Source organism: Bidens hawaiensis, unplaced genomic scaffold (genome assembly GCF_021521415.1).
Source record: "Bidens hawaiensis isolate Kalapana, Puna unplaced genomic scaffold, B.hawaiensis_p1.1 tig00000055_1, whole genome shotgun sequence".
Classification (NCBI taxonomy): domain Eukaryota; kingdom Viridiplantae; phylum Streptophyta; class Magnoliopsida; order Asterales; family Asteraceae; genus Bidens; species Bidens hawaiensis.
Window position 1 is genome coordinate 6,873,264 of NW_027491016.1, and position 24,688 is coordinate 6,897,951.

Here is a 24,688-nt window from a genome sequence, read left to right on the forward strand (position 1 = left end):
CAACTAGTTAAGCTTAATTTTGGAGGCCGAATTAGCCTTTCACAAATATCAGGAATCAGGATAAAATCATTAAAATGCCTACAACACATACATATCTACTAAAAAGACATCCTAGTCGCTCAATCACTCCCGGTTTGGGCTGGATTTGAGCCTAAATTTAGGTATACCAATTACCATTAGGCCTTATCGGGTTTTCGTATGTATGTTAGACTGTTTGCCAATGAATTTAGTTTTGGGCTTGAGCCCAAACATATTGTCTAAATGTCTATGCACACCGTTTGCATTTGTTTATGTTGGGTGGGGTAAAATATGGTAATCAATTGCAAGTAGAGGTGAACAAATCGGGTTTTAGGCCCGAAGCAGTTCAGTTGGTAAATCGAATTGGTTTGGTCAACATTGGTCAAAACCAGATGGGGATATAAACCAATTTGTGGAGGAAATGATTCGAACCATTACTAACCAATTTAAGTCAGATTGTAATTTGTTCGGGTCCAAACCGGTACCCAAAACCATTTTTATGTGTTTTGTATTATATGTTACAAAAAACACAAACTAAATAAAAATAACTGAATGCCCCTTTTTTATTTAATGTTTAAAAACTTAGAAAAGAACATAAATTCTAATATATTGAATGACATACAACTCGTAATTTATTTTTTAACGTTTTATTTTTTATTCGTCGCTATTATCGTGATGTTTTTAATCTTCACTCGCCACACTCGAGTTGCTACATAGGTACTCATCAACTGCGTCTTCACCTTCGACCATTGGGGTCGTCTCATAGATTTCGGGCTATAGCGGATAAGATCGAAAATTTATCTTCCTTACCTTTCCTTATAAATGGTGGGTTTGAACCACTGACCCGCTTGTTGAGGAACCACAATCAATAACCAATGGAAGATTGCACACTTGATGAAACCATTTGAGAGATATATTTAAACATTACGAGAATAATGAACATTTTTTAGCGTTTATGAGTGTTGTGACTTATGATTCAAACAAACACCCAGAATGCGTAAAAAAAAACATGGAAAAACCAACTAGAAATCGCCCAAACGATAAAAAAGATACGACCATCTCATTCAAACAATACAAACTGGTTTTTCAAACTGTTACAAATGGGGTCGGGTTGATAGTTGAAACCAGTTTCACTAACACGTGGTAGAACCTTCTCTACAAACTATCGATTGGATTGGAATCCGAATCAGTTTGGGTCAAACCTGTTCATGGTACCGGGTCAGTTTCAAACCTGTTTTTTTTTATACAAATCTAATTGCAAGGGGCCCAAACAGCAATTTAAGATAGTGGATGCTGATTATCATAAAAACAGTTGACAGTGTGAATCATCATCATTATCATTATCATTCACATTGGACTCCAAAAGCCCCCAAAATGAACACCACCTGTTGATTCTGATTCTGATTCTGATTCTGATTCTGATTCATATGCATATCAATTGCAGTTCATCGGAGCCTCAGGCTCACTCAATCCTTAACATTAGGGTATGAATTTGATCGATCTGTATGTATATATCGAGATTAACGAAAACCATGAGTCCAGCTAGGGTTTTGCGAACCGGGTTGATTATATTGGGGCTTCTTGGTAGGCTAACGTGCGCCGATGTGGTTTCTAGGGTTTCTGATTTAATCTGTCCTACGAAGTCGATTGGAGGTTTGATATTTGGATTTGACGATTCGGTTTGTCCGGTGACTGGGTTCGATTATTATTATTATTATTATTATTATTATTATTATTATTATTATTATTATTATTATTATTATTATTATTATTATTATTATTATTATTCTCTCGGTGTTATTGAGGTATTTATTTATACACTTACATACTTATATGGTTATTATGTGTAAAAAATTGGATGTTTCGTATCATATATTAATTAGGGAGTTTGTGATTAGAGCAAAAGAGACCTTGTTATGAATCATGATTGGGGCTGTAAATGAACCGAACCGAACAAGGTCCAGGTCATGTTCGTATATTGAGTTTTTGCCTAACAGAACGAGATTTATTGTTCGTGCTCTTTCAGTAAGGAAATGAACTTGTTTGTGCACGAACACAAACTAGCGAGCACAAACATTGCTTTATTTGATTTAGCTTAACAGAGGATGGTCAGTTCAATGGTTCGGTCCGGTTTTCAAGTTTGTGTGGGTGTTTTTAACATTCATATTCGTATGTTAATCTTACGTATAAAGTAATCACATAGTACTGGTATGTATCTTTGATTTGTAGTTAATGATTTTGCTTAAACTTATATGATAAGATTAGAAAAGTCGTTAAAAATATTAAAAAACAACACAAACGAACGTAAACGAACACAATTGAACAAACACGGTCTCTGTTCGTATTCGTTTATTTAGTTAATCAAATGAAATTTCTTATTATACGAACTTCCCGCTGAACAGTTCTAGAACAGTTTACAATGTTCAGTTAGTTTACGGCCCTATCATGATTGCTATTATTTTATTAATCATATAATCACTTTGAAAGAATGCACCCAATTTGTTTATCATTTTGTATTTGTCTACCTGGATTAATTGTATTAATAATTTGTTTATTTATTATTTGTAGGGAGATGAAACTTCATTGCAAAAGGCTTTATGTATGGTTGATACCAACACTCATGATTATGTTGTTGTGGTGTTTTATGCATCATGGTGCCCGTTTTCTACTGTTTTTAAACCGAGTTTATCAACAATGCCTTCATTGTATCCTTCAATCCCTCATTTTGCAATTGAAGAATCTGTTTTGAAGCCGAGGTTTGCAAACTTTATGCTCTCACTTACATATCTCCAAACATTTATTATATTTTGTACTCATGTTTATGTGGTATGAAAAATGGGTTCTGATCAAAATAGGTACTATTTTTTAGGTCGCGTCAGGTTGACCTGCTTTATTGGTATGATTATAAAAACTGTTAAAAAAATACCTTTTCTTAAGTTTTTTTTTTATAATTTTACCCATTAGCTTTAAAACTTTGCATAATCAGTCCCTTAGTTAGTCAGATATGAAATGACACAGATGCTCTTCAACTTAATAGAAGTTAGTCTTAGAATTTAGGGGGTGTTTAGGATTGCTTATTTTCACCAACTTATAACTTACTAACTTTTTAAAAAGTAATAGGGTGTTTGGGATTGCTTATATTGTGAGAGGAAAAGTTTCATAAGTTACAATGTTGTAACTTATTAACTTAATTAAAAGTTATAAGGAGGTAAAATAAGGAATCCCAAACACCCCCTTAGAACCCAAACTTGTTACAAAATTAAAACCATGAACCCCAAACATGCGACTTTTTAAAGTTACTACCCAAACGGATGAAAATTTAATCTGATTAGATAAGACACTAGTTATTTATTTTTCTTTTGCTTTTTCTTTTTTGTAGCATACTTACAAAATATGGAGTTAACGGCTTTCCTACGCTTTTTATACTAAACTCAACCATCCGTGTGCGTTATCATGGGCCCCGAACTTTGAATTCTCTTGTGGGTTTCTACACAAATGTTACAGGTATCAAGTCTTTTCATATTTTATAAAAGTTACTATAAAAAATAATGCTTTGTTATGTGTCATAATTTTCTTGCATTATTTCTCTTAACTTATACATTTTTCAATGGACACAGGTATTAATGCTGAACAAAATGATATAAAAAACCGAAACACAATGGACACTATAGTACACGAAAAAGGCAACAATAACAACACGGATCCCGAAACTTGCCCGTTTACATGGGCAAAATCTCCTGAAAATCTACTTAGGCAAGAAACATACCTTGCTTTGGCCACTTTGTTTGTCGTTTTTCGGTCAGTTTACCTAATTTACCCTTTTATCGTCACGTCTGTTCAATACGCACGAAGAACACGGTTCTTGTGCGAACAACCTTTTGCTTATTTGAATCGTGCCATACAGTTATTTAGTTCTTTTGTGCGAACAACCTTTTATGAAAGAAAGCACTAGTTGATTAATTTGATCCTCTTTTTTTTTTTTCTTCCTAATATCAGAGTTTTATTTGTTTTAATTGGTCTTTGAAGTAACTTGCTTCATGTTTATGTATCATAGATGACATAATTGTATGCTTATTGAAGAAAAGGATAGATTTATATGTGGTACTTGGATCAAACAAATGGTTTTTCTCATTTTTATTTGTTGTAGTTGTATCAGCATCTGTAATAATAACGTCGTTGCAGGGATGTTGTACAAGTTTTGGATTTTCATATTTATGTTTGTACATCATGAAACTTTGTGTATCTTTGTAGGTAGACAAAACTAATTGAATTATTTTTGTTTTCACAAGAATACATTGTTAATAGGTTATTTATAATAAGTAAATAATGATCTTTAGAATACACATAGAACTTAAGTGTATCATCAGGCACCAGAAGTTGTGGTAAACTATTTTTAGAAGTGCTTTAAGAGGTATTTTATGCGAATTTGAAAGACTTGAGTATAAATACACAAGTTGAAGTAAAGTTACCACAGAACATAAGTGTTCTACCATCAGGCACCAGAAAGTTGAATACTTTGAGTAGTCTTCACATGCATATGTTTCACAACCATTTCTTATTTAACTCTTTGATAAAAAGTTAACGACTTAACATGTTAAGTAATAAATATGATTATAGAAAACATATTGTTACTTTTGAGGACTTTCAAGTTTCAACCTGTTAACACATCTGATTGTTTCATCAAATAAAGCATAAGCAATCTCACGTATTGCAGGATTCATATTTACGCTTTGTATCCTCATCTTTGTTTGATAATATATAACGCTTTAGCTTTGGAAACTATGTCGTTAAAGCGTATTTTATTTGGTACTAGTTTCCATACATAATTTAGCCGCTGGGTTACATGAATCATATCAAGTCATTAATAATTGGAAGTTAGAAACTTAAGAACTGAGACTCGATTCCAAGAGTTGCAACTCGAAAGTGCCTATATTTGTTGGCTCCTTGACACTTTTACCGTAGGAACTATGTGGTAACTGTGGTGGGGCCGATATTGTGGAGATGATGAGGTTCATGGTTGTTAGTTGTGGTGGTGGGTGTGACGGTTGTGGTGGTGGTTGTAGCGGTTGGTGTGGCAGGTGAAGGAATAGGAGGGACTTGTGGAAGTAAAAAGGACTTTAGGTGTTTGTAGAATTCCTTTGTTTTCTCAACAATATAAGCATGCCCTGTATCCTTTAACACCACTAAATCTGCATTATCACCCAAATGCCTGCAATTTTATTATTCATATAAATATCACATTAGTCAATAGCAGTTATCTCTCTCCTTTGACTAGTCAAAACTAGGGTGTAAACGATCCGAGCTGAGCCAAAGCTCGTCTACCTCAAGCTTGGCTCGTTTCGAGCTCCATACCTAAAGCTGAGATTGCCTCATTATTATTTATTAATTAGCTTAAATATATTTAAAATGATTTTTTATGTATAATTTAAATAATTTTTATTTATCACTTGATGTATTTAGGTATTTTTATGATAATGTTATATATAGTAGTTACAATGAAGATATATATATATGTGTGTGTGTGTGTTTGGTTAGGCTCATGAGCCAGCTCAGGCTTGTATATTAACACACGCAGAAGTCTCGTTGTCATTGTTTGATGAACATCGAACCTTTTTAATCTATAGCCCAATTCCAATGGGAAAACTTAATCTTTTTCGCCCCATATTATCAAGGTTGGCTGCAATTTGAAAAGGTGCATATATGAGTCTTTAACATTTATAAAAAGTGAAAAACCGAGTCAAACTTGATGGTAGGGAGGTTGACCTGGGGTATTTTTGGAATGTCTGAAAGTTTTCGGTCTTTGGCTAGAGCATGAATCAACTCTCTTTTCTCCTGTAAATGTTCTCTGTTCATTTCCTATACCCAATATTTCATGTTGTGAATATAAGGAGTGTTTGGGATTACTTATAAACGGTGTTTATTTACGTGCTGCACGTTGATAAAATATTACTTAAAAATGTGTCCTTTCTCATATGATAAGAGGGTTTTAAGTCTCATCGCAAACAAATGTATAGATTCAAGTATATTTAAAAAGAAATTCCCGTTAAAAAAAAATTTAGAGATTCAGTTAGTCGTTCACACAAAATATAGAAAAATGTGTCTGTTATCATTACATTATCTACTTTAAAAAAGGTCGTATTAGTTTAAAAAAATTTATTACATTATCTACTATAAAAAATTGCCCATGTATAAGTTCAAAAAAAATCATAAGTAAGCAATTAAAACAGCCAATTAGTTTGTAATGGAGTGGTAAGGGAGAAAGTGAGAAACCGGGTGATGATGGAAGACTAGGCGAGTAGGTGGCGAACACTAGTTGGATCTTGAACTAAACAAGTTTTTCCTCATCGCACTGTCGTGTCTGTGGGCAGTGTTACGGGCGTGGTCTTAGATGAGGATTTTCTCCGGATCAAAAAGTGGTCTTAGACTACGCGAGTAGGTGGCGAACACTAGTTGGATCCTGAACTAAACAAGTTTTTCCTCATCACACTGTCGTGCCTGTGAGCAGTGTTACGGGCGTGGTCTTAGATAAGGATTTTTTCCGGATCAAAAAGTGAATGTATCCCTATGCAATTTAGCCGGTTTGAGCCGTTCAAAATATAAAATAAAATACAATTAAAGCAAATTAATAATGTATGTTGCGAGAAAGTGGGGTGAACCCATACGCTATCATAATTCAATGCGTCATAAATGTGGCATCCAGAGAGCGTTAAGATCTTTCCCTATTTGACAATTTGAGCTCCTTGAACAATGTGTGGACTTTGATCGTCCACCGTTCCCCTTTCTATTTCCGTATTATATATATATATATATATATATATATATATATATAGGGAAAGGATATTTTGAGAACCATGTTAAGTTGTAAGAACTTAAGAACTCTCGTTCTAGATCACACATTTAATTAAATGAATTGGAATATGTGGTTGAGATTAAATCTGACAAAAAAAATCAAAGTAGGAGAGAGAATATATATGTAACTGATTTGTGACAACCGGTAATTTCCCAAACCCATAAGCTAAGTAATCAACCTAATAATTAGGTGATTGTAAATGATAAGCGCGTGCATTTGTTATGTGCGCCCTGCGCGAGCGCGCCATGTTAGTCAACGCGTGCAGTTGTTATGTGCAACCTGCGCGAGCGCACCATGTTAAGAACCAGCGTGAGCATATGTTATATGCGCCATGCGTGAATAATTTGGCTTTATGTTTTCATGTAACTTCAAAGTTATGTTGTCTATGGGATGACCATCCCGCATGATGCTAAGGCGGGTGCATCCTACATCGTTTATGCGCGTGCGGAAGGGAACTAACCTACCCGCATGGCGGGAACGTTGAGAGCTAGTTTGTCTGAAGCTCCAAGATGGAATTGACTTCAACATGACTGATCACTATGTTGAAATACCAAGACCACCTGGAGAATCTACAAATGAAACTCAAAAGTCCCTAACTGCGAGAAGGTTACGCACCTACCCGCAGCAAAGACATGTCCTATACGCAGAAAGCTATGCGCACCAAGTTATACGCGCAGAACACTTGGTCTATTCTCCAGTTAAGGAGATTACTCCCGCCCGAAAGGAAACAGTAGCGTGTTTCAGAGATTTTCCACTTTTTACTGTACACTGACAAAAGTACCTGAAAAAGCACACTGTAACATGAAAAGTCAACTGTCAGCCACCCTATTTTCACCAACCCCAGATCTGCATGTTCTGTCCAGATCAAATCAAAATCTTTTATCCACCACTCCACTCTTAAGTAAATAATAATAACTTCTATACTTTATCATCATTACATTTAAATATGAAAAGATTTCAATCCCCTAAAGCAAGGGATTGTGTTCCCTTGAGTTTGCCTATAAATTTGTAGCCTAAATTATCACCCAAAACACACTTCAAAGAACTACAAACTTGCACTAATCCTTTCCCAAGCATCCGTTGTTTCCAGCTCCGATCCTGTTACTAGGTAAGCCAAGAATATAACCTTGAGACCTACTATCCAACCCTTATATTCTCCTATTTCTTGATCTTAATATATATACTTATTATTTAATCGTATTCTAGACCTTCGATTCCGAGGCCAACACCAAGAAAACCCGAATCTCGATTAATCCCTTAACAAGAACCACAGGTGAGTCTCACAGCCCCTATTTTCACTGTTTTCACTGTTTTAAACTGCTTTCGGGGCGAGGGACACGTACTTAAATAATGTTTTATCATGGTATACTTACAAGCTATGAAAGCGATTATGTGTTTAAGTTATGTTTCATGATGAGCAATGCAAACGGTTATCTAAGGTTTTCAATGTATGTGCGCTAGAACTCGAGTAAGTGATCACTTTACCATTGGAACTCTAAGGGTAGGGACTGCTGGTTTGATCCGCCCACTCGTAGGGGTCGCACCTCTTTGCATGGACGAGTGCCTGGCATGGGGCAGTACTATGGGGTTGAGCCCGCTCGTAGGGGTCGCGCCTCTTTGCATGGACGAGCGCCTTGTTTTCCGGCACAACGTCTGCGCGTAACCCGCGGGACGGTATCCTTAGCTCGTAGGGGCAATGCCTCTTTGCATGGACGAGCACAGTTTCTCAGAATTGTTCGCGCGTAACCCGCGGGACGGTATCCTTAGCTCGTAGGGGCAATGCCTCTTTGCATAGACGAGCATAGTTTTCCAGAAACGTCTGCGCGTAACTCGCGGGACGGTTTTACGTTATTTTAGCTCGTAGTGGCTGCACCACTTAGACGAGCACCGTATCCAGAATTTGTTCACGCGTAACCCGCGGAACGATTTTTATCAGAATATTGTCAGAATTATGTGTTAATACGATTTTACCAAGCAGATGTTAATGATGTTGCCAGAAATGTTTCAGAATGATTTTATCAAGTTACTAAAACTTGTGAACTCACTCAGTTTATACTGATTCAAATGTTTTTACGTGTCTTTCAGGAGATAACTAGGTAGCGCAGGGAGTCACACTTAGAGCACCACACGCTGAACATCTAAAACAAGCTTTTTGGAAGATTTTGGTTTTATCCCCTCGATGCGCACGGTTACCCGCCGCGCAAGGGGATATAGCGAGGAAATCTTCAGTTTTATACTTGGATGTTTCTTTTTGTAATCTTTGAACGATGTAATGTGTTTGTACTAAACTCCTCATGCGCAATAAAAATCTTTGAATGTTTTGCAATGGCCCGTGCTTAATTATCAATCCCCACTCGTGCGCGCCCGGCTGTTTCCGCCGCTCAGGGCCGGGTGTGACAGATTGGTATCAGAGCACTGGTTATAGCGAACTAGGAAAAGAAGTTTTTAACCTAGACTATAACCTTTGGGGAATCGCATGAAATATTTTTCAAAGAATATTTTCAAAAGAATATTTTCAAAAGAAAAATCACACACGCACTTAGGAACACGGGTCACAGTGTCTAGAGATAAGAACATTATGTGCTCTGAGTACATGCGCTAAGTTTGTTATATTTTCTTTTTATGAAAAGAATGCCTCCAACCAGAGCCAAGGGAATTACCATGACACCCGAGGAGCTCGCAGAAATAATCGCGCAGGCGATTGCAACGCATGAGGCCAGCAAGGCCGAATCTAGTCAGGGTCGCCAAGAGAACGAGACCCCAGAACCCGAATCAGGAGCCTTGAACAAAGGATGCTCCTATAAAACATTCATGGCCTGTAGGCCTTGGCCGTTCAAAGGCACCGAAGGAGCCATTGGGCTCTACAATTGGATTGACAAGATGGAGACCGTTCTCTCCATCAGCGGATGTAGTGAAAACCAGAAGGTCCTTTACGCGACCTGCATGTTCCAAGAAGCAGCTTCGTCTTGGTGGAAGCTCCAAGTAAAGACGTTGGGGCGAGAAGTTGCTCTTCACAAGACCTGGGAAGAATTGAAAGAAATGATGATGAGAAAGTTCTGCTCACGCGCAGAAATTCAGAGCTTGCAACAAGAATTCTGGAACCACACCATGGTAGGAACGGATATCGATGCCTACACCAATCGTTTCAACGAGCTTTGCCAGCTGGTGCCAGACATGGCAAACACAGAAGAAAAGAAAATCGAGAGGTACATCTTTGGGTTACCTCCTGTCGTTAGAGTCCCGCTCAACGCCGCCGCACCTCCGACCTTTGACGAGGCGGTTGCGCGAGCCATCACCCTTACAAGGGATACGGTTCGTGCGGGTATGTTGACCACCCGCTTGAACGAGCAGCGAACCTCTGACTCCAAGAGGAAATGGAACTCCCACCGAGGGTCAGACTTCAAGCAGCCACCGCCCAAGAAGCAGGAAAGCACAAGGGTTTACGCGATTCAAGCCGCGGAACCATCAAGGAAAGGATACAGCGGGCCTCGCCCATGGTGCAGCAAATGCAAGTATCACCACGAGGGTGAATGCGCAAAAATCGAATGCGCCAAATGTGGCAGACCAGGACACAAGGCGATGAATTGTCGCATCAGAGAAGCTGGATCGAGCGACAGCTGCTACGCATGCGGGAAGCCTGGACACTTCAGTCGGGATTGCCCACAGAAAGGAAACCAAGCTCGCGGGAGAGCTTTTGTGATCGGCGCGGGTGAAGCAAAGGAAGAGCCGAATGTGGTAACCGGTACGTTTTTGCTTAACGGTCATTATGCATCTGTCTTATTTGATACTGGCGCTGACCTAAGTTTTATATCCCATGAGTTTAAAAACTCCCTGGGCTTAGCGACCAGTAGGCTAGACAAACCTTATACTATAGAACTAGCCAATGGTAGGCAGTTATGCGCGAATGAAAGGACTGAGCAATGTGTATTAGTCATGGGAGGTCATGAGTTCAATATAAACTTGTTGCCAATAGATTTGGGAAGTTTCGATATTGTGGTAGGTATGGATTGGTTGGTCGAGAATCTCGCGGAGATTGTTTGTCATGAGAAGCAGGTTCGGATTCCACTGTTGAACGGAGAAACTTTGATGATTCAAGGGGAAAGAAAGGGAGTTGCGACGAAACTGATTTCGTGCCTAAAGGCGCGCAAGTGCCTAAGGAAAGGGTACTACGCCTTCCTGGCGCATGTAATAGAGAAGGGAGATGAGCGAAGAATTGAAGACTTACCTGTAGTGCGCGAATTTCCAGAAGTTTTTCCTAAAGATCTGCCCGGATTGCCGCCACCGCGACAAATCGAGTTTCGAATTGATTTGGTCCCAGGAGCTGCGCCAGTAGCCCGAGCGCCTTATCGATTAGCTCCATCTGAGATGCAAGAGCTATCCAATCAGTTACAGGAACTTTTGGATAAGGGTTTCATACGCCCAAGCTTTTCACCTTGGGGAGCTCCAGTACTGTTTGTTAAGAAGAAGGATGGTTCGTTCCGGATGTGTATTGACTACAGGGAGCTGAATAAGCTGACAGTCAAAAATCGGTACCCCTTACCGAGGATTGACGACTTATTTGACCAGTTGCAGGGATCCAGTTATTATTCGAAGATAGATCTACGGTCAGGATACCACCAACTTAGGGTCCATGAGGAAGACGCGCCAAAGACAGCCTTCCGAACCAGATATGGCCATTATGAGTTCTTAGTGATGCCTTTCGGGCTAACTAATGCGCCGGCTATATTCATGGATCTGATGAACCGTGTGTGCAAACCATACTTGGACAAGTTTGTGATTGTGTTTATAGATGATATTCTAATTTACTCCCGAACCAAGGCCGAGCATGAGCAACACTTGAGGTTGATTTTGGAATTGTTAAGGAAAGAAAGGTTGTATGCAAAGTTTTCTAAATGTGAGTTTTGGCTTAGAGAGGTTCACTTTCTCGGTCACGTTGTAAACGAGAAAGGAATACACGTCGATCCTTCTAAGGTTAAAGCCATCGAAAACTGGGAAGCGCCAAAAACCCCAACTGAGGTGAGGCAATTCCTTGGACTAGCTGGCTACTATCGACGCTTCATTGAGAACTTCTCCAAGATAGCTCTACCTCTGACCGCGCTAACTCAGAAAGACAAGGTGTTTATTTGGGGCGAGAATCAGGAAGCGGCATTTCAAATGTTGAAACAGAAGTTATGTAGTGCGCCAATTTTATCTTTACCAGAGGGGACGGATGACATCGTCGTTTACTGCGACGCTTCACACCAGGGACTCGGATGTGTCCTTATGCAGCGAGACAAAGTTATAGCGTATGCCTCGCGCCAACTCAAGACCAATGAAAAGAACTACACAACGCATGATTTAGAACTTGGAGCGGTTGTCTTCGCGCTAAAGATTTGGCGCCATTACCTCTACGGTACGAAATGTGTAATCTTTACGGATCATAAGAGCCTCCAACATATATTCAATCAGAAGGATTTAAACATGAGGCAACGAAGATGGGTTGAATTGTTGAATGATTATGATTGCGAGATCAAGTATCATCCGGGGAAAGCGAATGTGGTAGCAGACGCGCTAAGCAGAAAGGAGCGAATAAAAACACTACGGGTCAAGGCCCTAAAGCTAACAATTCACGCAGAGCTCTCTACGCGCATCCGAGACGCTCAGCAAGAAGCCTTGAAACCAGAGTTTGTTAAAACTGAATCCCTTGGGGGTATGATTAAGAATTTGGAACTTAAAGGGAACACTCGATATTTTGCCAACCGCATATGGGTCCCTCTCAAGGGAGGACTGCGCGAGCAGGTATTAAACGAAGCTCACAAGACGCGGTATTCCGTACATCCTGGCGCAGACAAGATGTACCAAGATGTTAAAATGTTGTATTGGTGGCCCAATCTTAAAGGCGCCATCGCGACACATGTCAGTAAGTGCCTGACGTGTTCAAAGGTAAAGGCTGAATACCAGAAGCCGTCGGGGTTACTTCAACAGCCAGAAATTCCCATGTGGAAGTGGGAACAAATCTCCATGGATTTCATCACCAAACTACCAAGGACACCTGGGGGTTACGACACGATATGGGTTATTGTAGATCGGCTAACTAAGTCAGCGCACTTCCTGCCGATTAAAGAAACTGATAAAATGGAAAAGTTAGCCCGACTATATATTCGAGAAGTAGTTTCAAAACATGGAGTCCCAGTGTCCATCATTTCGGATAGAGATAGTCGGTTCACCTCAAGGTTTTGGAGATCATTACAAGAGGGGTTAGGTACTCGACTGGACATGAGTACGGCTTATCACCCCCAAACGGATGGACAAAGCGAACGAACGATCCAGACATTGGAAGATATGCTGCGCGCATGCGCGATCGATTTTGGAGGTAGTTGGGATACCCACCTTCCATTGGTTGAATTTTCTTACAATAACAGTTATCACACAAGCCTCAAGGCAGCGCCGTTTGAAGCGTTATATGGGCGCAAGTGTAGATCCCCACTGTGTTGGGCTGAAGTGGGCGACAAGCAAATGACTGGTCCAGAAGTGATCCAAGAAACAACAGACAAGATTTTTCAGATAAGGGATCGCCTTAAGGCAGCACGCGACAGACAGAAAAGTTATGCTGATATGAGAAGGAAACCGTTGGAGTTTCAAGTAGGGGATAAAGTACTTTTGAAAGTCTCTCCATGGAAGGGAGTCCCACGTTTCGGTAAGCGAGGAAAGCTAAATCCGCGCTACATTGGACCATTTGAGATCCTGGAGAGGATCGGTCCAGTTGCTTATAGACTCCGTCTAACCGCCGAACTCAGTGGAGTTCATGATACGTTTCACGTATCCAACCTCAAGAAGTGTTTATCTGACGAAACGTTGATTTTACCGTTGGAAGAAATTCATATTGACAAACAGCTGCACTTCGTAGAAGAACCCATAGCAGTAACCGATTGGAAAGAACAAAAGTTACGCAGAAGCAAAATCAAGTTAGTAAAGGTTCAGTGGAACTCGAGGCGTGGGCCTGAATTCACTTGGGAAAGAGAAGACCAGATGCGCACAAAATACCCACACCTCTTTCAGAACATGGCTTCTGCCAGCAACGTCTCCTAAATTTCGGGACGAAATTCGTTTAACAAGGGGAGAATGTGACAACCGGTAATTTCCCAAACCCATAAGCTAAGTAATCAACCTAATAATTAGGTGATTGTAAATGATAAGCGCGTGCATTTGTTATGTGCGCCCTGCGCGAGCGCGCCATGTTAGTCAACGCGTGCAGTTGTTATGTGCAACCTGCGCGAGCGCACCATGTTAAGAACCAGCGTGAGCATATGTTATATGCGCCATGCGTGAATAATTTGGCTTTATGTTTTCATGTAACTTCAAAGTTATGTTGTCTATGGGATGACCATCCCGCATGATGCTAAGGCGGGTGCATCCTACATCGTTTATGCGCGTGCGGAAGGGAACTAACCTACCCGCATGGCGGGAACGTTGAGAGCTAGTTTGTCTGAAGCTCCAAGATGGAATTGACTTCAACATGACTGATCACTATGTTGAAATACCAAGACCACCTGGAGAATCTACAAATGAAACTCAAAAGTCCCTAACTGCGAGAAGGTTACGCACCTACCCGCAGCAAAGACATGTCCTATACGCAGAAAGCTATGCGCACCAAGTTATACGCGCAGAACACTTGGTCTATTCTCCAGTTAAGGAGATTACTCCCGCCCGAAAGGAAACAGTAGCGTGTTTCAGAGATTTTCCACTTTTTACTGTACACTGACAAAAGTACCTGAAAAAGCACACTGTAACATGAAAAGTCAACTGTCAGCCACCCTATTTTCACCAACCCCAGATCTGCATGTTCTGTCCAGATCAAATCAAAATCTTTTATCCACCACTCCACTCTTAAGTAAATAATAATAACTTCTATACTTTATCATCATTACATTTAAATATGAAAAGATTTCAATCCCCTAAAGCAAGGGATTGTGTTCCCTTGAGTTTGCCTATAAATTTGTAGCCTAAATTATCACCCAAAACACACTTCAAAGAACTACAAACTTGCACTAATCCTTTCCCAAGCATCCGTTGTTTCCAGCTCCGATCCTGTTACTAGGTAAGCCAAGAATATAACCTTGAGACCTACTATCCAACCCTTATATTCTCCTATTTCTTGATCTTAATATATATACTTATTATTTAATCGTATTCTAGACCTTCGATTCCGAGGCCAACACCAAGAAAACCCGAATCTCGATTAATCCCTTAACAAGAACCACAGGTGAGTCTCACAGCCCCTATTTTCACTGTTTTCACTGTTTTAAACTGCTTTCGGGGCGAGGGACACGTACTTAAATAATGTTTTATCATGGTATACTTACAAGCTATGAAAGCGATTATGTGTTTAAGTTATGTTTCATGATGAGCAATGCAAACGGTTATCTAAGGTTTTCAATGTATGTGCGCTAGAACTCGAGTAAGTGATCACTTTACCATTGGAACTCTAAGGGTAGGGACTGCTGGTTTGATCCGCCCACTCGTAGGGGTCGCACCTCTTTGCATGGACGAGTGCCTGGCATGGGGCAGTACTATGGGGTTGAGCCCGCTCGTAGGGGTCGCGCCTCTTTGCATGGACGAGCGCCTTGTTTTCCGGCACAACGTCTGCGCGTAACCCGCGGGACGGTATCCTTAGCTCGTAGGGGCAATGCCTCTTTGCATGGACGAGCACAGTTTCTCAGAATTGTTCGCGCGTAACCCGCGGGACGGTATCCTTAGCTCGTAGGGGCAATGCCTCTTTGCATAGACGAGCATAGTTTTCCAGAAACGTCTGCGCGTAACTCGCGGGACGGTTTTACGTTATTTTAGCTCGTAGTGGCTGCACCACTTAGACGAGCACCGTATCCAGAATTTGTTCACGCGTAACCCGCGGAACGATTTTTATCAGAATATTGTCAGAATTATGTGTTAATACGATTTTACCAAGCAGATGTTAATGATGTTGCCAGAAATGTTTCAGAATGATTTTATCAAGTTACTAAAACTTGTGAACTCACTCAGTTTATACTGATTCAAATGTTTTTACGTGTCTTTCAGGAGATAACTAGGTAGCGCAGGGAGTCACACTTAGAGCACCACACGCTGAACATCTAAAACAAGCTTTTTGGAAGATTTTGGTTTTATCCCCTCGATGCGCACGGTTACCCGCCGCGCAAGGGGATATAGCGAGGAAATCTTCAGTTTTATACTTGGATGTTTCTTTTTGTAATCTTTGAACGATGTAATGTGTTTGTACTAAACTCCTCATGCGCAATAAAAATCTTTGAATGTTTTGCAATGGCCCGTGCTTAATTATCAATCCCCACTCGTGCGCGCCCGGCTGTTTCCGCCGCTCAGGGCCGGGTGTGACATGATTACACTAACTTTTACGTCCGTTACACATGTGTAAAATGTCGACTCGATGCGTAAAAAATTCTGTAATTTTTTTGTGTATGTAATCTACATATATTACGCATGTGTAAAAAAAATTCGAAAAAAAAAATCGTTACACTGAGTTCTTTCGAGTTCTTAAAACTCAAAGGGGTTCTCATTTGAAATCTCCCATATATTATATATATATATATATATATATATATATTTATATAGGGTTAGGTTAAAATAAAAACCCACTTGAGTTGTGAAAACTCTAGAAACTCATTCTCAACTATATGTTTTTAATTAAAGTTTAAATCTTGTGGTCCACAATTAAAGTTAATAAAAAATGTAAACATATATATAACATTTTCTCTCTCCTAAAAACATATATAAAAATTAGTAAAAAAATGTTAAAAAATAGCAAAAAAATGTTTTTTTGATTTTTCGATGTTTTGTATTAAATTTAACATATATTACGTGTGTAACAAAAAAAAAACAAATAAAAAAATCTTATATAGGGTTTTTACAATTCAAGTGGGTTTTTATTTTATACTTTCCCTATATATATATATATATATATATATAACAACAACAACAACCATACTCAGTATAAATCACACCAATAACAAAACTGTTTGCAAGATCTGGGGAGGGTGGAATGTAGGCAAGTCTTACCTCCATCCCAAGGGATAGAAAAGTTGCTTCCAGAAAGACCCCGGCTCAAAAACTATATGCATGAGATCAATAGTAATAGTGATATTAGTAATGATAGTGATACTAAATATGGAAAATTAATAATGGTGATATTAGCGCTTAATACTAAATATGTGTTATAAATACTAATTTGATGATAAGGTATTATAGTAATATATCATTTTTCACTCGAAATAAGGTGAAGAAACACCCCCTATAATAGTATCTCGATATGATGAATCTAACCAATAACCCGTTTAAAAGATTCATTGGTAGTCATATATATATATATATGACTACTAATGAATCTTTTAAACGGGTTATTGGTTAAATTCATCATATCGAGATACAATCGCTTTTCGATCCGTAGAAAACCCTCACCTAAAGCACTCGCCCGAAGGTATGACAATGCGGTGAGGTAAACCCGTTCAGTTCAAGGATCCAATTAGTGAACGCACATACTCGCCTAGTCTCCCATCATCACCCGGTACCACCGAAACTAAATGATAAAAGCAGGAATTGAACCTGGGTCAGATGAAACACTTAAGTCTTTCATTTACCACTCCATCACCAACTAATTGCCATGTCCATATTATATTAAACTTAATTAATTTAAGTTAAGTGGTTTTGATTTTTTTTTTCCAACAAATTCCCTCATTTTCATATAGTTAAAAGCATCATAAAAGCTATGAAGAATAACTATTTATCACAACCTTAAAAGTTATGATATAATAACTTTTTTTACAACTAAAAAAATTAATCACATTTGTATTTTCTTTTACTATCATATAAAATTAACATAGTTTTAACTTCTTTTTCATAAAAATGTTTTGTTTTTTGCGGTTTTTATGGTTTAACTGATTTTTCCCACCACCACCAATATTAATAATAATAACAAAAGTAAACATCCGTTCAAAATTTCACACCTCACCGGATCATTAAACCAACAAAACCGACCAAATAAATATAGCAGAATCACAAATCGACCGACATGCTTCGATTTAAGTGATTCGGTCAGTTCCAAACGTCAAACAATAAATCAGTTAGAATCTCATCTCAAACCCGCCCACTCGCTTCAATTTAAGTAACTTAGTCGGTTTTAACTATTTATAACCATCAATAGAAATATAAACTTATCCATATAAACTACCAGAACATATTTAAAAAAGAGTCATGTGGTAGTGAGCTTGCTTGCTTACATCAATGAAGTCGACAAGTATACAATTAGGCGTTTTGACGGGCGGCTTCACAAACGTAACCCGCATCAACTCCTTCATCTTCTCCGGCGTCTGCGGCAACAACATGTCCGCCGCCTCCTCCAAATCCTTCACCACAAACATCCCCGCCGCCAGGTCACTCTCCTCCAGACACACCCCGGCGCAACATATCACCACCCGCTCCACCATCTCCTTAAACTGCGCCGCCATGCTGTACGCCACAAACCCACCGTAACTCAACCCCACCACCCGCACTCTCTCCACCGAGTTCATCTCCATCACCCGGTGCACGCACTGCGCCTGGAACGACTCGGTCCGGTCCGGCCGGGTGGAGGAGTCGCCGAAGAAGACGAGGTCCGGGACGTAGATGTTGAAGTGGCGGACGAGGCGTGGGATGATGTCGGGGCCCCACTGCCACATGGCGTTGGCTCCGAAGCCGTGGAGCAGGAGGTCGGGTCGGGTGGGTTTGCGGGTCTTGGGGACCCAGCAGTGGATGACGGTGCCGTCGCCGAGGTCGGTGAGGGTGGACCGGAGGCCGGAGGTGGTGAAGGTGGACCGGAGGCACCACGAACGGGTGGCTGTCAAGCTGAAGCACTTGGTCATATTATATTAATATTTAATAATGGGTGTGGTGTATGGTGATTATGAACAAGAGATTACAGATTACACACAGTTGAGGTGTTCAGTGTGTGTGTGTGTGTGTGTAATATGTATGTGTGGAGAATATGGGGGTCACATATGTAATGTGTTTGGGAGGAGTTCGAAATTGATTGGTAATTTGGTATGTTTTTTAAATTTGTTTTTATCATAATGATTGATATTATTTTTATTTCTGATAAATTTTTACTTGAGAGCATCAATGAGAGGAACTACAGTGGCGAATCTATATCTTAATTTTAGGAATAACGTTTAAATTTTTTTTCTGTATTTCATATAATATAAACAAAATTTTTTTACCGTATTTTATAGAATAACTGAATTTTTTTATGATATTTCATACAGTAGGTTTTTGGTTTTTTTAACTTGCCTTTGGACCGATATCATCATTTCTTGTAATTTTCGTTTAAAAAGATTGCTAATAAGACTTTGTTGTTTCATCTCCACATTCCCTAATTTTAGAAGGGAGAAAATTTAAACCATAAATCTATAATCAATTTCAATTTACACATAAACCCTAAATCTCTAATCAATTACAATTTCTAATTCATATTATCCGAATATCCAACAAACCATAATCAATCATTCAATTGCTACCAATATGGTGGTGCTTCATTGCTAAAGACAAAACCTTTAAAACACCTGGGTTTGAAGGGAAGGTCTTTGGTTCAAATCCTAAAGACAATAAAAATTAAAAGTTCACTGTTAAAAAAATCATTTAATTACCCATAACAATTCCAAATTAACAATTTATACAAACAAGTAAACAATTACAATTTTAAGCAGAGGTAGAAGAAGAATACCTAAATTGAACAACTAGATTCAAACCACGGATGAGGAAGCGAGGGACTGAAGGAGCATCGACCGTTGGCTACTCAACTATAGCATGCAGGGGGTTGGGGCAGTGTGGGGTGGAAGCCACGACTGAATAAAAGTTTGTTGAATGTTGATGTCCGACCTAAACCAAACGTTTAAGCATAAAGGAAAAACAAACAAACGGTTTTATTTAGTTTGTGCTTAAATTTGGTTGGGCTTTAATTGAGTTTGGCTTTTAATTTGGTTGGGTTTTAAACAAACAAGGGTAACATTATATTTTTTAGGGGCAGCGAAATACGAAAACCGACCAAAACACATAAACTTTGTACTACCCACGAAAAGTTGATGGGTAGCAGAGGCTAACCCTAGTTATATACTAGGTTCGCCACTAAGGAACTATATCTCTTATCTATATAGATGTCACTTAGAGCGTTCACATTATATCCAACATATGCTGTGAGTGATGCTTTTATAATGTAGAGAGTAGTTTATGGTGTTGTGAGTAAAGTAGAGAGAAATACAGTCATTGTATATTTGAAAAGTTATTTTTCATATCTTATGATTTTTTAATTTTTGTTGAAAGTGGTTGTAACTTGTAAGTAAAGATAGAGAAAAAATAATAATAAAAGTATAAAAAAATATTATTTAATTAAAAATAAGAAAGAAAATATAATGTTTTCTAATGTATATTTGAATTTATGGATTGGGGAAGAAATGGGAATGCTCTTAGGATTCAACATTAAAATACACATCAATGGAAGATGCTATAAGGCTTATTTCACATCAAAATACACATCAATTCTATTTGGGATTGTGCTCATGATATGATATGTTGTTTCACTATAATGTTTTATAAATGTGTGAAGTTTATTTTATTAATGTAATCTCAAAGAATATCTTCAATTATTACGATAGTTGTAGCTGATTTAACCTGATTTGGGTAGTTTGGTATTATTCATTTGTCATGCAATATTGGTGTTGATTGCTTACCTGAATTCATTTCAGATGTTCTTCAAGGGTTTTTAATTGTTGAAATTTATTTTGAGTGTGAATAATGGATTGAAATCCAATATTTGGTCGGTTAACCACAAAAAAATAATTTAAGATATATATTTAAATTATGATAATTCAGTTAACATCTAAAATAATGGTTATGCATTTCAATATATGCATACTAAATATGTGTCGTAATTTGTATAGTCATCACATGGGTAGTGTTTCAAACTAACCACCATGATATCATGACATGAACTAGACACATCAAATAAAAGTTCACCAACCATATACACAAGCCATAAATTTTTTTCAACTACCAATTGTTTGTTATACTAGCTAAAAGGACAATCCCTTTACTCTTCCATCAACAAACGTCCAACCCACGCGCAAAACACATAAAGTAAAGAGATATTTGTTAAACATGTGCAAATGTCATTCTAGTTGGGTGACAAAATCTCTTATCTTGAAAAGTATACATCACAGTTCAAAACCTAATATGAGAGAAAATTTTGTAAAAGTAATTTAGAAGTAGGCATAGGAATATATGAGTGTGTATAGTTGTTTAAAAAAACATGTTCAAATAAAAAGCTAATAATAGTGTTTTTGAATAAATGAGAGTAAACTTTCTAAAAATTATTTAGAAGTAGACGTAGGAATATATCAGTGTGTATAGTCGTTTAAAAAAACATGTTCAAATAAAAAGCTAATGAGTATATGGTATGTACTATGTAGTCTTGACTTAATGTTACGTGTTCCTTATAATGTTTAACGTACGTATTTCATGAATCCATTTCACATAGTACTTATGCAAATATGTTTTACGGTAATATTGTCCATTTATAAATTACTAAATCCATACATGTATATTTTGATTTGATTAATATATTGTGAAAATTCGTTGGCTCAAATCTATCCCGAATCTTCCGTTGGCATGTTGTGATTGGAGGCTTGTACACCTCGGGCAAGGTTGGTAACCGAAGTCGTTCGTAGAAAGATAATAGAAAACATTATTAAAATAAGTATCAAATACTTTGTGATTCAACTACAAATAAATATATTTAAATCAGTTAAAAAAATAAATATATTTAAATATATTTAAATCAGTTAAAAAAATAAATATATTTAGTAGAAAATATAAAAGCGTTCTTAAGCAAAATAACTTGTTTTTAGCAATCTCATTAAATGCGAGAGATAATATATACAAGTAATTAAGTGTTTTTTTTTTGTTAATAAATGAGTATTAAAACGAGCAGTCCTGTTACAAGAATTCTTTTTACCTTAGTCACCTGATTAGTAACAACTAACAAAGCTTCTATAATGTCACATTAAAAATAATAATAAAAAAAAATTTACAGCTTCATTTAATTTTTAATTCATTGTTGTAGTGTTTTCATTAATAATTAATGTATAGCTCCAAAAAAAAATATAAGATATTTTCACTGATTTTCATTCACACTTAGGTTGATTATAACATGCCTTGCCAATTAAAACCCCTAAAATTCATTAGGTTATTTGGTTTGGATTTCACAAGAACAACTAAATTCAACTTCGTTTTGTGAAAATACTTAGGATTGATGAGTTCAATTATTTCATATACTATTTAATTAATATTTTTCTAGAGATTTAACAATTTGGATTTGATCTTATCATAAACTCAAACCCTCATGATTTATGCCAAATGTATTTCTAACCTCTTTTGAACATAATCTGCCCAGATTTTACATATGATTAGACCATGTTAATACTCATCAAGCTAGGGGTCTTTTCGTTAATTGGTTGAATCCTTGATATTGATTTTGTGTGGGATTTTAAGTCAATTTCAACATTATGTTAGTTAAGCTGTTCATACAAAGTTCCAAGTTATTTAGTCATTCTTTTAAAGATGTGAGGTTATAGTGTAATGTGACAAGTACATCAACTTTGAGGGGTGAATAATGTATCTTGACAGGAGATACATGATTGGCACACGAGTTTGTTAAGGGTGTGTTTGGAATTCCTTATTTTTCCCTCCTTATGACTTATGAAGGTTTAATAACTTTATTTTATGTTCATAAAGTATTTGGGAACACATATGGACTTTTACCTTTCTTCTTATCAACAAGGCTAAAAAAGGGGTTTTCAATAAGTTAGAATTTGATAACTTATCAACTTATAGGTTTGAAATACCCATTACACCCTTCCATTCCACCCAATTCTCTTTAACCATTACACCCTTACATCAATAAGTTAAACCAAACACTTTTTAAAAGACAACTTATTGACTTATTGGCTTATAAGTTAATCCAAACACTTTTTTTTTAAAACTCCTTCTTAGAAAGTCATAAGGCCTTTTCAACTTATCATAAAAAGGTCTTTTCAACTTAAATAAGAAATCCCAGACACACTCTAAGTGTCGGCTAACGACTGAGTTGGGGATTTAGTATATAGTCGTTGTAATTCTAGAGTTTCATAATAAGTTTTCGGTTTCGTTTCAGTTCACTTCTAATCACTTCTTGTCGGTTTCGTTTCAGTTCACTTCTAATCACTTCTTGTTTGTGTGGTAAGTCATTCTATTGTTAATCCATGATAATAAGACTTCTGGTTAGTCAACGATTTGTTGTTTTCTTCGGTGGAATCGCTTGCATATTGTTTAATCAAAATCAAATTCCTTTCTTTATTCACCTCGTCAACATCAACTTTTTTATCTTATTAAGAAATTCTCACACTTCTCTTGATGTTTCTAAAAAAGTAAAAATCACAAACGTGGCTTTTCCCATAATAGCCAAGCTATTTGATTAAATTTCATTGAATGGCATATTTGGTCCCTAAACTTTCAACTTAGTCAACTCGTTCACCAAGTTTGGAAAATTCCACATATATAATTTTATTTAACTTAACTTCATGAATAATTAACCTATAGAAACTCCAATTGTGGGAATGATCAATAAATTTAACTTCAAAGTTATTGGATATTTGATATTATTATAGATAATAAACTCAAAGTTAGGATTTCACACAAACTTTCAAATTTGCTCTATTTAGCTTATCAGTTTAAAGTTTAAACACTTACTATCTTCACAATAACTAAACAATATTGAAACTTAGTATTCAAGGATTTTTTAATTTTTTCTTAGTTATATGCTTAAGAAATATACAAGATGCTCGTAATTGTAAGAAAGAAAATTCAAATAAAAACAAATAGCATCTAAACAAGAGACTTATAAATGTCTAGCCCTAATCATGCTCGATAAACGATCACACTAATAACCCTTCTCGTTGTTTAGTCGATTAAAACTACAACATAGTTATATATGATATTATTAGTTGAAATTTTGTAAAAGAAAAGGAAAATTCAAAATTTTGTTGTAGTATGATCTCATTGATAGACTTGCAAATAAACTAAGCGTTCAGTAAATTGCTCGATGGAAATATCAATAAATGAATTTGAACAAACATTATGTGTCCCGTTCGTTAATTACACTCGTGAACGTTTGTTTACTTACGATCGTTTGTTTATGTTCATTTACATGTTCGCTTAAATTTTTTATTACTTATTAGCAATACTAATCGGTTCATCATGCACCCTAGTCAAATTTTAGATCCATGCATTCGACTCACAAACCAACAAACAAGAGCACATTCATTTGCTTCACTTATGTTCATTCCTTTACGTTTGTCAATGTTAGGACATAAACGAATATGAGCACTTTCATTTTCTTAAAGAACAAATAAGAACAAGAAAATTTATCTGTTTTATTGTCCGGTTGAAGTTAAAATATGAACATGAACATGCCCCATTCCTGTTTGTTCGGCTCATTAAAGACCTGCAAATTGATATTAAAACCAATTTATAAATTTTTATTCCGCCAACCAAATGAATTTAAGGTAATGTGCAATCACAACCATTTGCAAGAAGCCCAACTTTCATTGATTTCAAGATTCAAACAAGCTCACCAACTCTTCATAAACTTACAATAATCAAGAAAACTTAACAATCTAGCAATAAGAGAGAGATTTACATAAGAGAACTACCAAAAAATATGTTCTCCAGCAATCTACCAATCCTCACAGCCCATCAAAAGGGTTTATA

The 24,688-nt window shown here is 37.3% G+C and overlaps 1 protein-coding gene and 1 pseudogene across 2 annotated transcripts; one reads left to right on the forward strand and one right to left on the reverse strand.

Annotated features, from left to right (window-relative positions):
* Window positions 1-1,509: 1,509 nt before the first annotated feature.
* On the forward strand, window positions 1,510-3,970 carry LOC143543068 (5'-adenylylsulfate reductase-like 4). The gene is made up of 4 exons (XM_077035509.1): window positions 1,510-1,823; window positions 2,587-2,774; window positions 3,398-3,522; window positions 3,636-3,970. Exons 1-4 carry the CDS (start codon window positions 1,524-1,526, stop codon window positions 3,968-3,970), a joined length of 948 nt encoding a protein of 315 aa, XP_076891624.1. The 5' UTR covers window positions 1,510-1,523.
* Window positions 3,971-4,983: 1,013 nt separating this feature from the next.
* LOC143554333 (uncharacterized) lies at window positions 4,984-18,753 on the reverse strand (annotated as a pseudogene). Its single transcript, XR_013139005.1, has 4 exons — window positions 18,133-18,753; window positions 5,782-5,874; window positions 5,628-5,695; window positions 4,984-5,227 (listed from the first exon to the last, which is right to left on the reverse strand). The product of XR_013139005.1 is annotated as an uncharacterized LOC143554333 (transcript).
* Window positions 18,754-24,688: the final 5,935 nt, after the last annotated feature.

Excerpts from the sequence above, each read along its gene's own strand:
- LOC143543068 (XM_077035509.1), top strand. The coding sequence starts at position 1,524 with ATGTATATATCGAGATTAACGAAAACCATGAGTCCAGCTAGGGTTTTG. Across the intron at positions 1,824-2,586 it reads ATTCTCTCGGTGTTATTGAG|GGAGATGAAACTTCATTGCA; the intron begins GTATTTATTTAT and ends TATTATTTGTAG. Across the intron at positions 2,775-3,397 it reads GAATCTGTTTTGAAGCCGAG|CATACTTACAAAATATGGAG; the intron begins GTTTGCAAACTT and ends TCTTTTTTGTAG.